Source organism: Ambystoma mexicanum, chromosome 12 (genome assembly GCF_040938575.1).
Source record: "Ambystoma mexicanum isolate Mex_15411 chromosome 12, UKY_AmexF1_1, whole genome shotgun sequence".
NCBI lineage: Eukaryota > Metazoa > Chordata > Amphibia > Caudata > Ambystomatidae > Ambystoma > Ambystoma mexicanum.
In genome coordinates, this window is record NC_090936.1 from 164,338,946 (window position 1) to 164,359,373 (window position 20,428).

At 46.0% G+C, this 20,428-nt stretch overlaps 1 protein-coding gene across 1 annotated transcript in view; it reads left to right on the plus strand.

The window, feature by feature from the left end:
• Window positions 1–19,378, plus strand: part of KCNMB4 (potassium calcium-activated channel subfamily M regulatory beta subunit 4) — a 232,475-nt gene extending 213,097 nt beyond the window's left edge. Inside the window, exon 3 of the mRNA XM_069628244.1 lies at window positions 18,778–19,378. Coding sequence (XP_069484345.1) covers window positions 18,778–18,946 — 169 coding nt within the window. The 3' untranslated portion in view covers window positions 18,947–19,378. The remainder of the gene's footprint in view (window positions 1–18,777) is intronic.
• The last annotated feature ends 1,050 nt before the right edge of the window (window positions 19,379–20,428 follow it).

A 20,428-nucleotide genomic window follows, 5' to 3' on the forward strand; every position in this document is an offset into this window, starting at 1 on the left:
TCTGGGTTGCCCTGAGTGGATACACTCCTTGGTAGGAATCAACATCATGTGAGTCACCCTTCTCCAATCTAGATGCTGGGAAGGAATGTGATTGCTATTGAAAGTCTTTGGTTGAAGCATGCGGTCAGCCTCCCATTCTGAGACTTTTTGGCAGATGAGCCAGGCGTTGGGCGATAGTAAGCAGTGTTGGTCTATACCAGAATAAATGTTCCCTATTTATACCACTGTCAGAGTCACTGTTACCAATCGGGGAACAGCAGTCCTCGTCGTTGGTGGGTAGGTTGGTAGAAGACCTATGCACCCCAGACCTGAAGGGAGCACCAGAAATATTTTACCGGGTGGGGGTAGGTGATGAGGAACCTCAATCACTGTAGTATTATAGTGCACATAGTTCAGCAATATCTGCCTAAACCTGTTGATGCCACTTCTGACACCACTTGCCACAAAGGCAGACAGGGACCATGGCCACGCTAAGACTGATAAAATAAAACTTCCGGATAGTCCAAAAAAAAACAAATGTAAAACTAACATTAAAAACTGAAACATAACGAGGTTCTCTCTCGATCCACCAGCAAAGCAACACAAGTCCAGGTTTAAAAAGTTTCCCACATCACCTATTCCCCTTCTTATCAAGAGTTCTCCCTATGTTCCCATCTTGGGCTTAAGGGTTACCTGCACCCTTCCTTTCTGTGCTGCTCCCCCCTATATTCTCAGTCTCAGTTTTAAGGGTTCCCTGCACCCTTCCTTTCTGTGCTGCTCGCCCCTATATTCTCAGTCTCAGTTTTAAGGGTTCCCTGCACCCTTCCTTTCTGTGCTGCTCGCCCCTATATTCTCAGTCTCAGTTTTAAGGGTTCCCTGCACCCTTCCTTTCTGTGCTGCTCGCCCCTATATTCTCAGTCTCAGTTTTAAGGGTTCCCTGCACCCTTCCTTTCTGTGCTGCTCGCTCCTATATTCTCAGTCTCCGTTTTAAGGGTTTCCTGGACCCTTCCTTTCTGTGCTGCTCGCCCCTATATTCTCAGTCTCCGTTTTAAGGGTTTCCTGCACCCTTCCTTTCTGTGCTGCTGGCCCCTATATTCTCAGTCTCATTTTTAAGGGTTCCCTGCACCCTTCCTTTCTGTGCTGCTGGCCCCTATATTCTCAGTCTCAGTTTTAAGGGTTCCCTGCACCCTTCCTTTCTGTGCTGCTCGCCCCTATATTCTCAGTCTCAGTTTTAAGGGTTTCCTGCACCCTTCTGCACCCTTCCTGTCTGTGCTGCTCGCCCCTATATTCTCAGTCTCACCCTTCCTTTCTGTGCTACTCGCCTCTATATTCTCAGTCTCGGTTTTAAGGGTTTCCTGAACCCTTCCTTTCTGTGCTGCTCGCCCCTAGATTCTCAGTCTCAGTTTTAAGGGTTTCCTGAACCCTTCCTTTCTGTGCTGCTCGCCCCTAGATTCTCAGTCTCAGTTTTAAGGGTTTCCTGCACCCTTCCTTTCTGTGCTGCTCGCCCCTAGATTCTCAGTCTCAGTTTTAAGGGTTCCCTGCACCCTTCCTTTCTGTGCTGCTCGCCCCTATATTCTCAGTCTCAGTTTTAAGGGTTTCCTGCACCCTTCCTTTCTGTGCTGCTCGCCCCTATATTCTCAGTCTCAGTTTTAAGCGTTCCCTGCACCCTTCCTTTCTGTGCTGCTCACCCCTATATTCTCAGTCTCAGTTTTAAGGGTTTCCTGCACCCTTCCTTTCTGTGCTGCTCACTCCTATATTCTCAGTCTCAGATTTAAGGGTTTCCTGCACCCTTCCTTTCTGTGCTGCCTTAGGAGCCCCTATATTCTCAGTCTCAGTTTTAAGGGGTTCCTGCGCACCTTTTCTGGTCTTTTCAGAGTTTCCCCTTCTTGGTACTTAAGCCCAGGTTTAAAAGGGTTCCTGCACCCTTTTCCCTTCATTCTACGGGTCTCTTTCTCCTTTTCCTTTTCAACTTAGCTAGTGAGGCAGCACAGTTTGCCTCCTTTGAGTTTCTATTATTGGCGATATTACGGTGGCTTCCATAACCTCTCTGATCTTAGGGCAATGGCTCCTACCCTCGTCACAAGGTCCCTACTCCCGTGCTGGTCCTTTTCCTACTTCAAGTCATGTGCTTGCTCAACCTCCCGCCTTGGCCTTGACACCTTAAGATCATGGTTCGACTCCTAAAGCCAGGCTTGTGCCAAGTGTGGCCTCTCGTATCTTCCTGATCTATCGAGCTAGGTTGTCGCCAGCCTCTTGAGGTTCTCCTACAACCTCTTCCTAATATCTCACACCAGTCTTCTGTGCCTTTTGAACAAACCTTGTCCTGATATTTTCAGCCAACTGCCTCTTCTCTTGAACCACCTTCTTGTGTTTCCAACCAGCCTCCTGCTCCCTTGAACAAACCTTCTCCTGCTGTTTCCAACCAAATTCTTGCTGCCTTGAACCAATCACCCTCTGATGACTTACCACCCCCTTTTGTTTACCACGGTTTCCACACCCACCCATACTCCTTTCAAGCTCTCGAGCCTTCTCCAAACACCTTTTGAGTCCCTTTTGTTCTCTTTGTTAAGGGTAAGAGCCTGGTACTAAGCTACGTTCATAGGCCGCCTCCTTCAAATGGACGGTACCATTGACTAACAAAATGTGGATTTAAAGGGTCAGGGACTTCTGGCTCATTGGTAAATATTGTGTCAGGGGCTCATGTTGGGTGTAAGGTACACATTTGGGGAAGGGCACTCCACTGAGGAAGGAGCATTTAAACTGCATGGGACTTTTCCTGGTCCCAGTGCTAAGAACAAAGTGAGGGGTTCCAGGGAATCTGAGCCATGGCAGCCCCAGGCCCATCATCCACTAGTTTGAGGAGGCAGCCAACCTGCATGGTCACCCCATTACTTCTCTATCACACTCCTGAAACTCTACTCTTCAGTCTCATATCACGACCTCCCATTCTCCTGAGTACTCATCCATAGAAATATGCTGGCCACGTGTACTATTGGTTCACTGGGGTCTGTCACATCGCCCATTACTCCTTCATGATAAGCCTAACCATGTCTCAAACTAATCTCGCCTTCTAATCTGGGGCCAGGATTCCCCGTTAGTGTTTCCCTGAAGTAATAAGCCTGCCTTCTCTTAAGGTTAACCAACCACTTCGCATTTAAGTGTATTTTTAACGACCCAGGTGTCTCTGTGCCTCTGAGCCCGGTGTCCCCGGATGCCTTGGACTACAGCTCCCATCAACCTTAGCCAGCATAGTCAATGATGAGGGATCACAGGAGTCCTAGTCCAAAACCTCTGGAGAGCCACGAGTGCAGGCGGTTGCTGTGGTCGTCTTCAAGACACTGAAATAGTGTCCGAGCTGTCGCTCTCAAACACAGGAGTTGGTTGAACTCAATCCAGCGCCTGCTTGAGATCTCAAAAGAAAAGGCACCTCATTTCACAAGAAGGTGATCGGGGAGAAACTGCTCGGGTGGCACAGCCATTGTGTCCCAGTCACTCCAGTGCCCTCAAACACTTGCACTTTAAAAAAGCTGTGACATTTCAGCAACTGAAAATGATAACCTTTTTATTTCAAAAAGAATCAACGGTCTGCTTTTGACAAATGGGAACAATAAGCAGCAAGACTGTTTGTTTTCATGAACTGCAGAGCCGAGGCTTATCATGATTGAAAGAGCACAGTGTACAAGCTTAGTGCAGCGGCACTTCACAATGCTGCAAATCTCTGGCTGGGGATTCAGGGGAAGTCTGTAAACAAATGTGCAGAACAGTATATAAGGGCTATCCCCAGAGGGCTGCAGGAAAAATGCAATCACGTGAGGGGCTGTAGCCTCTGTTTAAACAGATCAAAAACAGAGATTTTGATACACTGTAGACTAAACCCAAAAGTCCTAACATTTGTTTGGCCCTTGCCCGGGTCAACGAGTGAGAAAGTTAGGTATGATCTATGACAACCCCTCCTTCATCCGGAAATGAATCTGCAGGAACCTGTCACAACCAACAGCATATGTTCACAAATGTTCTGTGACTCCTGGAACTACGTGACAATATCCAGGTAGTTTATGGACTAACCCACTCGTAACTTGATTACTAAATCAGTACGTTTGCTGGCCTTCCAATCAAATGTATTTATTTATGTATGAATGCATTTGTTAAAGCGCACAAATCCCTCGGGTATCTTGGCGCTAGTTACATTAGGGTACATTAGTTAGGTACATTGGGTGCAAGGTTACATGTTGCATTACGTGAAAAGAGGTGCATGGAGAGTTACATTTTACAATAGGAAAGTAAGTAAAAAAGGGATGTATGGGCAAGGCAGGGGGGTATGTAATAGTCAGGGGGCGTACAGTCAGTTGCACAGCCACGTCTTCAGGTTTCTGCGGTCGGTCCAGGGGGCCTGTTCTTTTCGGAGTGCAAGTGGAAGATTGTTCCAAAGTTTGGCTGCCATTACTGGGAAGCTCTTGCACCCTACAGAGTGGCGGCTGAAGTTGGGGGTCTTCAGGAGGTGAGAGTTGGACGATCTCAGAGGGCGGGAAGGGGTGTATTTCTCTACACATCGTGTCAGGTAGGTCAGGACAGTGTTAGAGAGACAACGGTGGACCAGGGATAATGTCTTGAACCGATCCATTGCTGGATGGGCAGCCAGTGTGCAGCTCTCCTGGCTTCCGAGATATGGTTTGATTTGGCGCGCTGGATCGTCTGGAGTTTACTTAGGTTGCGTTCGGATGTGCCAGTAAATAAGGCATTGCAATAATCGAGCTTAGTTCCAGTGATAGCTCTTATAAGGTACGATATTTTATTTATATGGCGCTCATACACAAGTGTTTCAGAGCGTGAGAAACACTTGTCTTGCTATTGTAAGGTGGTTAGGAGTGGATAGGACGGGCCTACTGGCATGAAGCAGTTTGGCTGTGTAGGCCGCCATGGAGGTGATTGAGTTCACGTGCTGTGAGAAATTGAGGTTTGGCATCCAGGTAAACCCCCAGAATTTTGGCAGTGGTGGAGGTGGTGATGCAGTTACCATCGATGATAAATTCTTTGTAAGCTGGATCAATGTTACGCAGTGTGGGGACTGAGCCGATGCTGAGGATCTCCATTTTGTCGTCGTTGAGACAAAGATGGTGGGAGGCCATCCAGTTTTGAATTAGCGCATAGCCAGCGTTTATGGTTCCTGAGTCCTGGGTGTTGGATCCGAAAAGTGGGATAAGGAGCCGCGTATCATCAGCGTAGTTTGTATATGAGATGCCTAGTAGGTCAAAGTGGTCAAAGAGGGGTTTAGTGTAAATGTTGTAGAGAGTGAGGGAGAGGCAGGAGTCTTGGGGGACTCCACAAGTGACAGGAGTGGGTTTGGCAGAGAAGTCATTCATGAAGACACGGGAGGATCTGTCAGCTAAGAAGGATCTCACCCAATCTGAGGCTGATGGCGAGAAGTTAGCTGTTGAAGTAAGTTGAGAGCAGAAGATTTGGTGGTCTACCAAATATAATGCTACAGAGAGGTTTAGCATCATCAGGAGGGCTGGTTTGCCAGTATCTTTGATGGCATCGATTTGTATCTTCAGGTCTAGTAAGGCAGTTTCAGTTCCATGTTTGGGGCAGAACCCTGATTGCGAGTGCCAAGAATATGGTTTTCCTCAAGCTACTGTTGGACCTGGATGTATGCAACATGATCCAGGATCTTCAGGAGGTCGGAAACCGTCATAAGGGAGCAGTGGTTTGTTGGGATGGATGGGCCTAGGGAGGGTTTTAAATGAACTCTAGGGCCCATGCTGCCTTCAGGGAAGTTGGCACTGAGTTGGTGGAGAAGGATGCATTTATGATGACTGTAGAGAGGGGTATGAGTGTCTCGGCACAGTCTTTGATGATTGGCGCTGGACAGGAGTCGCCTTTACAGCGTGATGGTTTCAGGCTCTTGAGGATCCTGGAGACATCCATGTTTGAGACAGGGCAGAAGCTGAAAGGGATGCTGGAGTGCGACAGTGATGGGATTGGTGCTGTGAGCGGTGGTGGTTTGGTGAGCATGGTACGTTGCTTGGTGATGATTTTTTCTTTGAGAGAATTGACTTTTACAGTTAGGGCGTCTTGCACTTTTTCGCACCAGGTGCTGTCTACTGTCAGGTCTGGCTGGGGGGGACTCAGAGTATGGTGAACAGTTCCGGGGAGTTTGATGACGCATTACTAATTCTAGAGTTGAAGCTGTTGGCTTTGGCAGCGTGGATTTCCTTTTTTATAGTTTTTGGTAAGAGAGGAGAAAAGGGCTTTGGAAGCGGGGGAGGGTTCTTTTATCCAGGCTACCTCGGCAGCGCGCTTATTGGCACAGATATCAAGGATTTCAGGAGTGAACCAGGCATTTTTTTAGAGAGGGTTTTGCTTTTCTGAGTTTGAGAGGGGTAAGCGTGTTGACTGCTTGTGAGACAGATAGGATGGAGAGGTCGACCAGTGCTGCTGCGTCTATTAATGTGGGTGGTGGGTGTGCCATGGTGGCACGTAGCGGTGAAAGGTTGGTCGGGTTGGGATTTTTGGTGCACAGAGCCATGCATTCAGGTTTGGCAGGGTGAGCTGGTATGGGGCGATCTGAGTGGGGATTTTGAATGCTATGATGCGGTGGTCCGACCACGGGCAGAGGTAGGTGACGGGGTGGGGATGTTGCAGTTGAGGTCACTTAACCAATCTAGGGTACAGCCTTGGTCATGGGTGGCTCGAGAGAGCATTGTGCGAAGCCAGCATGGTTAAGTGCCATGAGTACTCTGGTGGCCAGGGTGTCAGCTGGTTCATTGAGACCTAGGTTGAGGTCCCCAAGGATTATGATTTTGGACTTGGGTTTGATGAAGGTGAGGATACTCTGCATTAAGATGTCTTTGAGGTGGGTTTGGAGTCAGGTGGATGTTAGACAAGGAGGAGTGTGATGGATTCAGTAGGCGACATGGAGATCTTAGTGAGTGGGGGATTTACAATTGGGGATGACATTGGTTTGCGTGACTTTGATGGTAAGGGTTTTTTTTAAAGATGAGGGCGACACCACCTCAATTTTTTGAGGATCTATCACATCTTAGGGTGGTAAAACCAGTGGGGATGGCAATGGAAAGGGCTGGGCCAGCAGCAGGATGGAGCCACGTTTCCGTGATAGCAAGCCCAAAGCAATTCATAAACCACAAATGTTGCTTGATGGAGCACTCTAAGCTTCAATTAAAACAAGCATTGGCAAAGCCAACAGTTTGGGCTTTGCCCCTGCTAATATCAGCGTTCACGTAATAGCACTGTGGCAGTGTCTGGCTTTTCAATAGTTTTATGGTATACAGTAGACAAGAAGCAAGTAGTCTTCAATGTAAGTTCCTTATTTAAGTTCATTGTCACAAATAAATATTAAGCACATAGCAGCGACCATACAGGTATTTAACACCACAGGTATTTGTTTTTCCACTTACTCATTGCAACTTCTTGTAATGTCCCTTTTCATGTTGCCATTAAGTGGAGCTGGCAGAGGCAGGGAACACTGGGGTAGGGCCGAGCCAGGACCAAGCCTTTGGGTCTGGCTTTAGATGCCCAACACAGGCAGAGCCAGAGTCGCATGGTGACTGGACCCAGGGTGGAGGCCAAGGGGAATGGTGGCATGCAGGGTGGGGGGCAGCTGAGGGGGGCAGCGTCAGTCTTTTTTGATGGGAAGAGGGGCTGGGAAAGACAACAAGGGATGTTGGTGCTGGGGAGAGGGACAGCACTGTTCTCTGTGTTCTCGCAGGATTTTGTTTGCATTCAGGACTTCTAGCTTCCCGCTGCGGCAACGTGGTGCAGGCCGGCAGCGGGGCGCTAGAAATCCAAAGTGAGAGCAAAATCCTGCAAACACACAGAAGAGAGTCCTCTCTGTGTTTGTGGGATTTGGTTGGCTCTTCAGATTTCTAGCTCCCCAGTGCCGACATATGCCACGTTGCCAGCAGAGGGGATCTAGAAATCCAGAATGCGAGCAAAATCCTGCGAACACACAAAGGACAATGAGGCTATCAGGGCTCTGACGAGAGCACTGTGGTGCTCCTGGCAAATTCTGCATGGCAATTAGTTGCCAAAATGGCTTTATAGTGAAACTTGAGTGGGGGAAACGGACAAATGGTGTGGCAGGCACCATGCCTCAGTACAGTGTGATTGAAGTTTATTGTGTAAGGTGTATCTGCTTACTGCATGCGTTGGTTGGTTCCTCTGGAGGGACCTCACTTTCGAGGCACCAGTGAATAAACACGGCAGATGAATAGACCTATGCAGTAAAGGTCACATGGCCCCGATGAGATCAGCTCTTCCCTTTCTCCACTTAAATAGGTTATCTGCATTCAATCAATCTGCTTTCAATCTGCTTTCAATCACTTGAAGGCGATTTTAAAAATGATTTTCCTTAGGAGCTTTTTTAAAAAAAACAAAGCCAATATATCTTTCTTATTATGGCCAACATGTTCAAAGCATAACATTTATGAGTGAACTACCCCTTTAAAGAGAAAACGGATCAAGAAGGCATGGACTTACATTGTATTCAGCAGAAGAAAGGTCAAACATATTTTGAATACAGATTTTCCACACTAAGATGCATGGTATCTTTTGCATTCAAAGATGGCTGCTAGTTTAGGCTTGTTTCCAGAGAGAGCTTCCTTAGAGACAGTCATCCAAGATGGCTGCCTCCATGCAAGAGTTAAAAGAGTTCCGAGATGGGCAGCAATGGGCGGTATTAGCCATAGGGATTGTCATGGCTAGGGGCAGGGAATGGGAGGGATTCAATAACCAAACAAATGTGATCCCTCCTCAAATGTCATCTCCATTGAAATGCACTACAGACCCTTATTCAAAGCCCATATTTAAAGCTCTTATGTTAAAGCTCTTATTTTAATGACAATCATTTGGCTTAAAGTGCCATCTATTAGCCCAAACTAAAAAGGACAACATAACAGCAACCCTCACACCCCTCTACTGAATCCCCGCGAAACAGAGAGTGGCAATTAAATTGCTGTGCATTGCCCATAGAGCTGTATGGGAAAAAAGGCCCAAAATACTTTATGCCACATATAAAACAATGCCTTCAATCAGGGTATCTCTTGTCATCAACAGGATTTTAATTAATTCTCAGAACAAGAACAGTCAAAGCTTCATCAATAGAGGTTTCTTGCACAAAAACAGACAAAGGGGCTCATTCCAAGTGTGGCGGTCCGGAAACAAGGGTTTCCGGACCACCACACTACAAGTCTGCCTGTAGGGGCTGTCGTGCCCAGCAGGTCTGACCCTGTTGGACGCATCGGCCCCAGTGGGAAAAGTCGTCACAGAAGCACCAGCACCATTAGCAACGGTGCCAGTGCTTCTGTCTCATCACTCCCATGGAGTCCTATGGGACTCCATGGGAATGGGTAGTTACCGAATCTGCCGCCTGACTTCCCGCTCTACCGGGGCTTGTAATCCCCTGGTGGCACCGGGAAGTCAGGCGGTGGATTTGGTGTTTGAGGTCCACAGCAACCCGCTGGTAGCACCGGTGGGTTACCGTCAACCTCATAATGAGGCGCAACATCCCATATTAATCCTGGAACCTAACCAAGCCGCTCTGCCCGCCATCTGTGCTCTGCTTATTTGTCTCAAAATGCTGAACCCCATATCTTCGCAAAGTCCTGCGCTGGCCTTCCTTTCCTGCCTCCCACATAGCAAAAGAACTCATTGTATCGCCACGCGAGTTTGCTCTTTATTTCCATGGCTCTGAAATATCTCGTGGTAATCAATGACCATGTCATGATGACAAGATTGACACCTTCCGTTTTTGTTCTCCTCAGGTGAGGAGCACAGGTCCTCCACCCCTTGGGGCACATCCTCCTTCCTATGTGGGGGCTCATTGTCTTTTCTAGTTTCAATCTGTACAGTCCACAAAATGGCGGGCCGATTGCCTTCACTCATTAACCCCATTAACCTCTGTGATTTAAAGAATAAGAACAAACACTGATGCTAATGGCATGTAGGTGTGGCAAAGGCATCCAAACGGTAAGGAAAGCTTCATATAAAGAAAATCTTGGATACCGTTCCTGTTATTTTCATCACCCTGCCCACAACTGATCATATCCTTCCCTGACGTTACTCTACTCCTGTTATAGCTTCTTAGGTGGTTGACCGCACGTTCAAAGCCCCCCTTTTTGCGCTTCTTGTGCAATTAACACAGAATAGAAAGGACATCATTAACATTTCCATTTAATTTCTTACAGGGAATCGTGATATCCTTCTGAAAGGCCATCAACCTTTCATCTTAAATGTTCTACTTCTGCACTGTATTGGAAGGCAACCTTTATTAATAAGCACTCCTTGTGTTTCTCTTGCATCTGACAGCAAAGGAATGGCCCTCGTTTTGCCCATTCTTCAGAAAGGCACCTATGCACTTTACAGTCATTGCCAAAAGAGATTCCAAATCAGTGACACTGCTACACAGTTGGTCCTTCTTTGCTGACAGGACACACTTTGTCTCCATGCTCCCTTTTCGATACAACCCCATCCTGGGCAACTACGGCATCCTCCAAGGGTCCTCCCTATCTTCACTCCTCTTCAACCTACATGTTGAATCCCTTGGACAGACCTTTAAAAAACACATCCATTTCCAGCTACATGCAGATGACATGGAAATATTCATCCAAATGTCACCCCCCTCATAATTCCATACCCTCTAAGGCTGCCACTCTACATCACCACCTTGATGGAAACACGTTTTCTCAAGCTCAACCCTTCCAAAACAGAATGTCTCCTCATCTACCCCACTAGAAACAAACCACAACTCACCCCCTCGATCAAAGAACTCACCACGGAAAAACCACACATATCCCCCTCAATACTTATCAAATCCTTTAGCTTTGCCATTGACACCCACCTTTCCTTCATACACCACATAACTGCTGTTGCCAAAACATGCAACTTACAACTACACCTCCTATGAAAGATCAGATACACCTTCCACCTGGCACACTGCAGTCCAAGCACTGGATCCCTCCCAGCTGGACTTCTCCTTAAAACTTCATATAGCCTCTTGTAATTCTCCAATACAGTCTTGCCATATATAAAAATGTCATCTTGGTACACTAATGTACCCTCAATTCCTTAAAGGATCTTGTTAATCACCCTCTGTAATACCACCGTGGCGGACGCTAGTCCGAACTGCATCCTACGGAAACAAAACAGGTCAAAGGGTGTGATAAAGGTCGTTAGAGACTGCCAATCTTCTATTAAAGAAATTTGGTGAGACGCCACAGATAGGTTGAGGCTTGTAAACACAGCAGCATCTCCCACATTATTCAACAACTCCGTAATCAACGCAAAACGGGAACTTGTCTACAAGAATGTCCCTGTTAACGTCCCTAAGATCCGTGCACATCCTGATCTTTCCGTTTTTCTTGCGTGCCACCACTACAGGGAAGAGCCACTCTGCTGCCTCTACTCTGTTGATTATTCCCCCATCAAGAAGCTTTTCGAGTTCCACCTCACCTCACCTCTGATCAAAAGAGGGATATGTCTTAGCTTGTGAGCAACAGCCTTCGCTTCTCACTTTAAAACAATACTATGAGCAAATCCTCCCACCTTACTGTTGAACACCTCTGAAACACTCTTCCTCAGTGGCACTGCTGTGTACAAACAGTACAGGTTCATCACTCCTGGGGTTTAGTCTTATACCCAAGGTTGCCTGATCCCGCCATCCTAGAGTGACCACTCCTTTTTTCACCACATAAACATGGATCACTGTCAGCCTTCCTTTGTATTCCACCAAAGCCTGAAACATCCCTTTCAGAGCAATCCTGGATCCTTCAACCCCTCCAGGATCCTTGATATTAGATCACTTGACCACACCTTTCAGACCTTCCTCCTGTAGCTTGTACCCCCTGTCCTCAGATATTATCGTGTAAGGTGAGCAACTGTCTACCATTAACTTCACTTGGAAGCCATCAATCTTGATCTTGCAACTGGGACACTTCATGTGGGAATAATCTCTTTTACTTTCCTGCACAACCACCACACGATCTTCATCGTCCGAACTCCTGTCTTCATCATCATTTTGAATGCACAAAACTTTTTTCTTCCTGCGACACGTGACGGCAAAGTGCCGCTTTAGACCACAATTTGTACATTTTTGATTAAGCATGGGACATGTTTTGGAGCTGGCAAAAAGTCCAAAACGATAGCATCTGTAGCACCTCCCCTTTTCACCACCTGAGGACAGCCACGGCTGCTTCTTCTCTCCCTTGGATTTGAACTCTTTTTTGGGTTCTTCCTTCTTTGTACTACCTTTCTTGTTCCTCTTGGAGATCACATTTAACTGGCTCTGTTCTTTACTTTAGTCACCTTTGCTTGCCTCTGCCACACCGCTCTTCTTTTTTTCCTTTGTTGCTTGGGAACACAACAGCATGTGTTCCACCTTCTTTGCAATCACAATAGCCTCCTCAAGAGTAGGATTGCTGCACATCCACAATCGCTCCTGGATTATTAGTGTGAATAATTATTAGATATTTTATCAGCTCGTCAGTTCACATCCTGACAGTGAACTCACACGTACTCGCCAACGTCCTCAGAGCACTAACATACTCCTCCACCGATTCGTTCTCCTGTTGCTTCTGAATATAGAAATTGTAGTGATTTATCCCTAGGTTTGTCTTCGGTGCAAAATATATATCTAACCGAAGGAGTGTTTTCTGATATTCATCCATGTCACCCGCTCCGTGGGCATCAGTCACCGGTAGCAAATCCCTATATTTCTTTTGACCTTCCTGCCCTAGGGAATGCAACAATAACATCTTCTTCTCAGTGGGCATCATCCCCTCACATTTGATGGCACCCAAATAGTTGATCCAATACTCTTTCCACTCGCTCCAGGGTGTATTTGGTGTGCCTGGGCTCAGCAGAAAAATCTCTGGGGGGTGTACTGTCACCAACATCTTCCAAGTGTTGAGAGACCCCGGGATACTAAGCAATACAGTTGCCTGTCCAATCAAATACTTTGCTACTTCACAGTACTGCAATAATGTTCCTCCTTAATATCTGTGAAATCAACTTTAAAACATTGCTTATGCTGGCTGCAAGACCTTTAAAACAGTAATTGCTGTGAACTTCACTGGGACGAGGAGGAACGACATTGTAGTGGTGAAGATCTGCCTTCTGCTGATCACCGTTTACTGGCTTCTGTGACAACCAAGATGGCAACCACATTTTCTGATGCTTGTGGGTCCTTTCCTATAACCCGCAAGTGCTCGTTGCATACTGCTCCGCCTGCATGGGCTCTGGAGCCTCCTAAACTGCAATGGCCACTCGACTACATGCCACGGGGTTACAGTCCTTGTGCCCACCTGTGTCGAATGTGGTCCGTCAACTCTCCAGACATTAGACTCTTCAAGAGCACCGGATCAGGCATTATCCACTATCCTCGTCACCAAATTGGAGCAGGGCGCGCACACATTTAAAGGTAAATGAGCTTTATTCCACCAACCCCGTAGCGCAGCCACTTGCAACCACCTGCAGCGAGCTCTACCAACAACCAGCCAGTTGAATAGATTTCATGTGCCACGATTACCTCACAACATTCTAAATACAAGACCTAATGGCAACACTTAAAATGAGACAAAGTAAACCCAAAGCCCACCTCAACGCCTGGGACACACCACATATGAAAACATTACGAACTAAAAAAAGACAATGCGAGGTATCTTGGAGATCACTACTCTCCGAAGAAAACAAAACCAAGCTCAGCACCAATACTGCTCTCTATGAAAGTGAAATACTTCTAGCTAAACGCAACACTTACAATTCCAGAATATCACAAGCTAAATCAAGCATGAAGAAGCTCTTCGTCATCTTAAAAGAGTTAGAAGACCCCATCCCAGTGCTGCACAACTGTGTAAAAGATAAACCTTGGTTCTCCAACATCCAGCAAGCTTTATCCAATAAAGTCATGACCCTACAATTCAAAATCACCAAAAAAAAAGCCTCACTAACCTGCACCCCCCTATAGTCACCCCCTCTCCTCCTAATAACACTGCCAATCCCCCTCGCTTTAAGTTTTCTAAATTCTCCATTATTGAGATGGAAAAGATTATCCTATCACTAAAAACCTTCAAATTGTCAGGGCGATCAATGCCCTCCCCAACTCATAAAGGATGCAGCCAGGGGCCGAAACTCATCAATGCCTCATTTTCTTCAGGCATTATCCGAACCAACCTCAAAGAATCATGGGTGCTCCCATTACTTAAAAAACAGACTTTAGACCCAGCTATACCCACTAATTACCGACACATTACAACAGTGCTTTTCCTTCTGAAAATTATAGACAAGATGGCCTATAGACAAATTAAAAAAAACTGGAGTCCAACCTCTTACTAGAGCACGCCAGTCTGGCTTTCGGCCTCAGCATGGGACGGAGGCAGCTTATTAGATCTAAAGGCCCAGATTGACGAGCTCAGGGATAATGGTAAATCGGTCATCCTTCTCCTCCTGGACCTATCGGCTGCATTTGACCTTGTGGACCACGGGGTCCTATGCAGCCATCTGGACTCTGCCGCTCACTTCTCAGCAGAAGCCATAGCATGGATGCAATCTTTTCTAAGCAATCAGACTATGAGAGTCTTCTCCCCCACTGCAGCTGTGGACCCTATCCGTATCACCTGCGGAGTGCCTCAGGGATCCTGCGTCTCACCTACCCTATACAATATCTTCACAAAGCCCCTTTTCGATGATCTGGATCATCTTGGTATCACCTACAGTAACTATGCAGATGATACTCAGATCCTCCTACCACTTTCTGGGGATTATGAAAACGATTTGGCCTTGGTGAATAGGGTATATCTCATCATCCAGGCATGGATGGCTACCCACGGACTATGCCTGAACGATGACAAGACTGTGACCATCATCCTGGGCACTACCTCAACCCTCAAAAAACGAGGCCCTAAATACTCTGCCTTTAACATAGACAACCATCCCATCACTGTCGCCAAGGAGGCGAAAACCTTGGGGTTCTACCTGGACTCTACCCTGTCTCTCAACAAGCAGGTCAGCGCCATGGCCTCGGCCACGGTATATACCTGCAAACTGATTAGACCAGGTAAAACCTTCCTGTCCAACGACAGCTGCATTACCCTGGCTAGAGCGCTCATCTTGTCAAAGTTAGATTACTGTAATGCATTGTACATAGGGGCTAACAAACAAACTATTAAGAAAATCCAGGTCCTCCAGAACAACGCCTTCAGAGCAGCACTCGGAATCCTCAGGAGAGAACCTATCTCCGAGCTCAGAAGATCAAATAACTGGCTCTCGACACATGACAAAATCAAGCTCAAAGTTGCTTTACTCCTCTACAAATGCCTCAATAACTTAGCACCCTCCTATCTAACAGAAAGACTTATCAGAAAATCCTATACAAGAACCACCAGATTATCCAGCACCAACTGCATCTTAGTGCCAAGATTTACGCTGTCTAGAGTCGGGGGTAGTAGCTTCTCGGTCAAGGCAGCCCCACTCTGGAACTCCTTACCCCTCCTATTGAGAGCAGATCAGCCCTACCTAAACTTCCGCCAGAACCTTATAAATTGGCTTAAAGACGCTGACAAGTAAGGCCTCCTCCAGGACACCATTAACTAACCTCACTTCTTCTATGTAAATAATATAGAGTATCTTCCTGCATGAATGTGAACTTCACTAGCTATATCTTTGAGTGTCAATTGCATTAGTGCATATGTTTGACCATGCTACGTTGTTCCCACTTGATCTTTTCTGTTTCCACACCCTGTACATTGCTTTGACCTGAATAATTCTCATGTATCATATTTTTGAATAATTATTATGCATTGTATTACCCTTATGTGCAAGTAAGCTGTAAATCTTCTTATGCAATGCGCCCTGATACCCTTGGGTCTGGTGCGCAATACAAGTAATAAAACAAACAAACACATAAGAACAAGAACGTAGCACAGCTATAACACAGCTACCAGAGAGGGCTACCTAAGGGAGTTCTGTTGCTTGGTGGTGTGGGGGCGGTATGGAATGAAAAGGGTGGCCATTCGTGCCTTCTATTGTTCTCTGACACCCATGAGGGCCGGGTTTTAGGTAATGTAACTGTTTGAAGATCTTCCCCATGTTTTGCCCTTTTACTCTCCATTCAAAATGACAAAATTGCTTTTTTCCCCAGTGCCTGAGGATTTTCCACATATGGACAAATGTTCTGTGGGTACACAGTGCTTTTGTGTACCTGCGCATGATCCGTGCAGGTATGCAGACATTCCTTGCGCCAGTAGTAAGTCTGCTGGCAGACCTCCCAGAGGTCTCCAAATGACAGATGTGAAAAGGGTACTATGTGAAAGTTTGTAATTACACGTTAATAAAAAAAGAAAAAAGAAAAAAAGGGTTTTTTGCAAACCTATTGTGCACACAATTTCCTGCATAGGGTGCTATTAGTGTCAAGGCACCCCATCGTTCGCTTCACCTCTCCCTTCTGAGCTATGCACTCCGGTTGCTGCTCACCAGTAGCAGGCGTGCATTGGCCCTTTTCTAAAAGGTGGTGTATAGCTCTGAAACTGGAACATGAAGAAAAGGCTCTCCTACAGGGGCTGGGCACCACTGCACCATGTCCTGGTATTTACAGTCTCTCCATTCCACACTCTCCAGATAAACAGAACTTTTCCTCTCGGTATCTCTGTATTTCATGCACTGGTGGTGAGGAATGTAAAGTTACGTACAGGGGGCGGTGAGTACACGGGTGCTCCGGGACCCGGGCCCTGCCCGGGAAAGGCCATCTGCGTACCGGGAAAGGCCATCTGCCTAAGAGTCCCTATACTTTCAATGGGACTTTTTGTTTTTGTCGCGCTGCCACCACCCGGGAAAACCAGAAGTCGGTGCCCCTGGTTACGTATTCCAAATACTATCAGCCGCAGGCACAGGTTAGATGCTAATACGGACATCTTATTGGTCCAAGTCATTCCCACACTTCATTTGCATGTCATGTATTTAGCATGATTCATTTGTCGCACTGGCTCTTCAAATTGACATGTGGTGCTCTTCTGTCAATACCGACTGTATTGTAGAGGGTTGTGGGTCCAGTAGCCTACCAATAAACTTAAATAGATGCTTAATTTCACAACGCGCATGTTCATCTACTAACCTTAGAATTGTGCTGAACTAATTAGGGAAGGGTAGCAGTCTAGAAGAGCCGCTGTGTTCTTACCTTAGCTTTGGTGCATACCTGTTCTGTTTCTAGCACTCTGGCCATGTTCAATCTTCCCATTGCCTGCTGGTTAACTTAGGTGTTTTTGTATTTGTGTTCAGTTTCATGTCTTGTGTATGTTGTTTGCTGCGTCATCTGTATGATTCATGTCAAGCACCCTGATGCCCGCTGGCTTTCGGCGCTCTATAAGCACACAAATAAATAAATAAAATAGGGATTCAGAGCTCAGAGGGGGAGTCCCTGCATAACTCCTGTATCTCATGTATCCTGTCACTTTGAATGGGGGTCCCCACCTTCACCTCCAGTCTTCTCTCCTCCCATAAACTCACCCCTGTGGCAGTTCTATGGCTCCCCTTTCCCATGTTCACCTTTATTTTGTGATTCCCCCTCTGGCCCCGATCTTCCCTGTCACATCTGTCCACGCCCCCTGCCTGCACACTTGCCTCCCCCGACATCCTCTGCCCCGAACTGCGCTGCCATTCCAGTGAATGAAAGACCCCTGTGGCAAACAGGCTTGATGAAGACCACCGCTGGTAATAGCGGTGTTGGAAAGACAAACTATGCCTTCCTATGCACATAACTGCACAGCCTCACAAGCCCACACACAGTCTTACAATGAGACCCAGCCTATCCTCTTCTAAAACTCTGTGAGGCTCCCCTCATATGGGAGAGGAAACAGTATCTCTGACGCAAGACTCAGGGCGGGACTCAGGGCGGTCCTCAGACCACATTTAACGAGCAATTACTATGGCCTCACATCCAAATCCTAAAACTGTGTGCATGATTGTATATGGTTTATGGCTCCAAACACTTAAATATTAGGGTGAGTGCTTTGAAAAATGAAATGAGCAGTGCTTGCAATTTTAAAGTTTGAGCTTCATTTGCTCGAAACTTTGCAAAGGGACTTAAAAAAATATATATATTTTAGGTATTTGTTTTATTATTGGCCATCTTTTTGGCCAATAATATTTCTGACCGAACCATTCCTTTAACAAACAACTTGATCAGAAATTGAATATCATCACCTGAGTGGCTATGATATTATATGATATGATGTGGCATTTCTAACACGTCTGTACACAAGTGTTTCTAGGATGACCAAGCATGAACAGAAGACTAAACTTAACAAGTGCCAGGACTTTAAGGGATGGAGCACGAGTGTTTCCAAATTATAGTTTAAGGATCATGTTCCCAAAAAACACAAATCGGTAGCATTAACATATTTTAAGAGAAAATGATAAAAAGTCATGGTGGGAGGGCAGATGTAGGTGAATGTTAGAGGAAGGAGGTAGGGTTGAGGAAAACAGAGGTATATGAGCGGTCACCCCATGTAGGTAAGGTTGATAAGTGATTAAAAAACAATTGCGATACTGCAGGTCGGGAAGGGGAAGGTTGGGTCGCACTCCCACATTCAACCATTAAAACCCAGAGTTTAGCTCTGTGTCTTCAACTTAGAGCTTCAAGGACACAATAGCAAGGATATCTGATAACCTGCCGATATCATGACTTTAAGAGTTTGCCTGCTGCTAGAAAACCATCATGGGCTATTGTTTCATCAAAGGCATCTTATGAACCAATCCCCCAATTGACTTCTATACTTTTCTCTCCTTCTACAGGCCGGATGATGTGCTCCTGAAGCGCACCCATGATGAAAATGTCCTCATGCACTGCTTCCTCTGGCCGCTGGTCACTTTCCTGGTTGGAGTCCTCATTGTGGCACTGACAATCTGTGCAAAGACCTTGGCTGTGAAAGCAGAAGCCATTCAGAAGAGGAAGTTTTCCTAAAATTGTATGGATCCGCCTAAGAAAACGAAAGATCAATGGCTAGTGCTAAAAGCAACCTCTGTCGTCTGTGGTGGTTGCACTCCTTCTATCTACTCTTCAGCCGCCACCATTGACCGGATCGCGCAATTTCCGTTGCTGGAGTGCTGGGAAGAACGTACTCTAAATCTGACCTGGATTGCTACTTGTATTCCCAAACAAATAGACCTGTTCCTTTAAGAATGACTAAAAGCAAACCAAATAACTTAAATCTAGTTTGAGAGAGAGAGAGAGAGAGAGTCACTTTTTCATTGTAAGGAATAGAAAATCTTACCACAAGGACGTAATGTAATTTAAGATAGTTAATACCTCTTATCTAATATTTTAGTATGTAATAGAGTCACGGTGTATGTCTTTGTATCATACATTTACGAAATGATAAAGTTCTTTTTCACATTTTCGTGTGAGTGCCTTTGTACTACCACACTTAGTATGTTTTGCCTGATCAGATGTGTTTACGTAAATTATACGAATCGATGTAATTTCTGAGACCCCCAGAAGTCTGACAGCCGAAAATTGTGACTTTTTTTTTACACCACATATATATACAGGGGGAGAACCCCACCAGCCCCCCCATACTTATATTATATCCCATAAACCCCTCCCACATATATATGTGGTGTAAAGGTGGTTGGAAAAAACAATTTTCGGCAGTCGGAGTTCTGGAGGCGACATTTTTGTATATTTCCAATTATACTAGGGTCTTAGTTTGAGTTACAATCAGCCTTGGAAGGATTGTCAAGTTTGAGTTTGTTACTTCTTACATCTTTTTTTTTAGCCTAAGGGTTTTATAGCGTACAATGAAAAACAGTAAATATTTAGAAGGCTAGTTTTTGCAGGAAGCAAGGTTGTTTGAGAGAGACGAGAACGAGAAAAGATCTGATTTCCAAAGTGAGTGGGAAGATTAGAGCGTGCGGGCAGATTGATTTGAAAGAGGAAGCCCATTCCAGTGTTTAGGGTGAAGAAGCACGAAAGAACGGATACAGGACTGGGGGCAAGGGCAGCAAAGAGCAGTTAGCCGAGGGTCTGAGGAGGATTGCAGGGTTCTGGAGGGTGAATAGACAGTAATGAGTAATGAGCGACTCTCTCATCACTCTGTAGCCGCCGACTGTATCGTGCCATCTATGTCCCTCATGTTTGTCTAACTGTGTAAATGTCTCTGAGCCCCGAAGCTTGCGAGCTACCGGTTTAATACAAATTAATAAATAAATAAATAAATGAATGAGGGAATAAAGGTCGATAGAATTGGAAAGAGGAAGAGTGTTGCAGTACATGGAGGCAAGAAAGAACAGAAATGACGCTGGACACAAGGTCGGCAAGGAACAAATAGACGGAGGTCTGGGGAGCATCGAGTGGTTCTGGGGGCGAATAGACAGGAATGAGGAAAGAAAGTTAGGGAGGATTGGAAAGCAGAAAAGGGTTTTAGTGTTTGGGGGCAAGAATCAA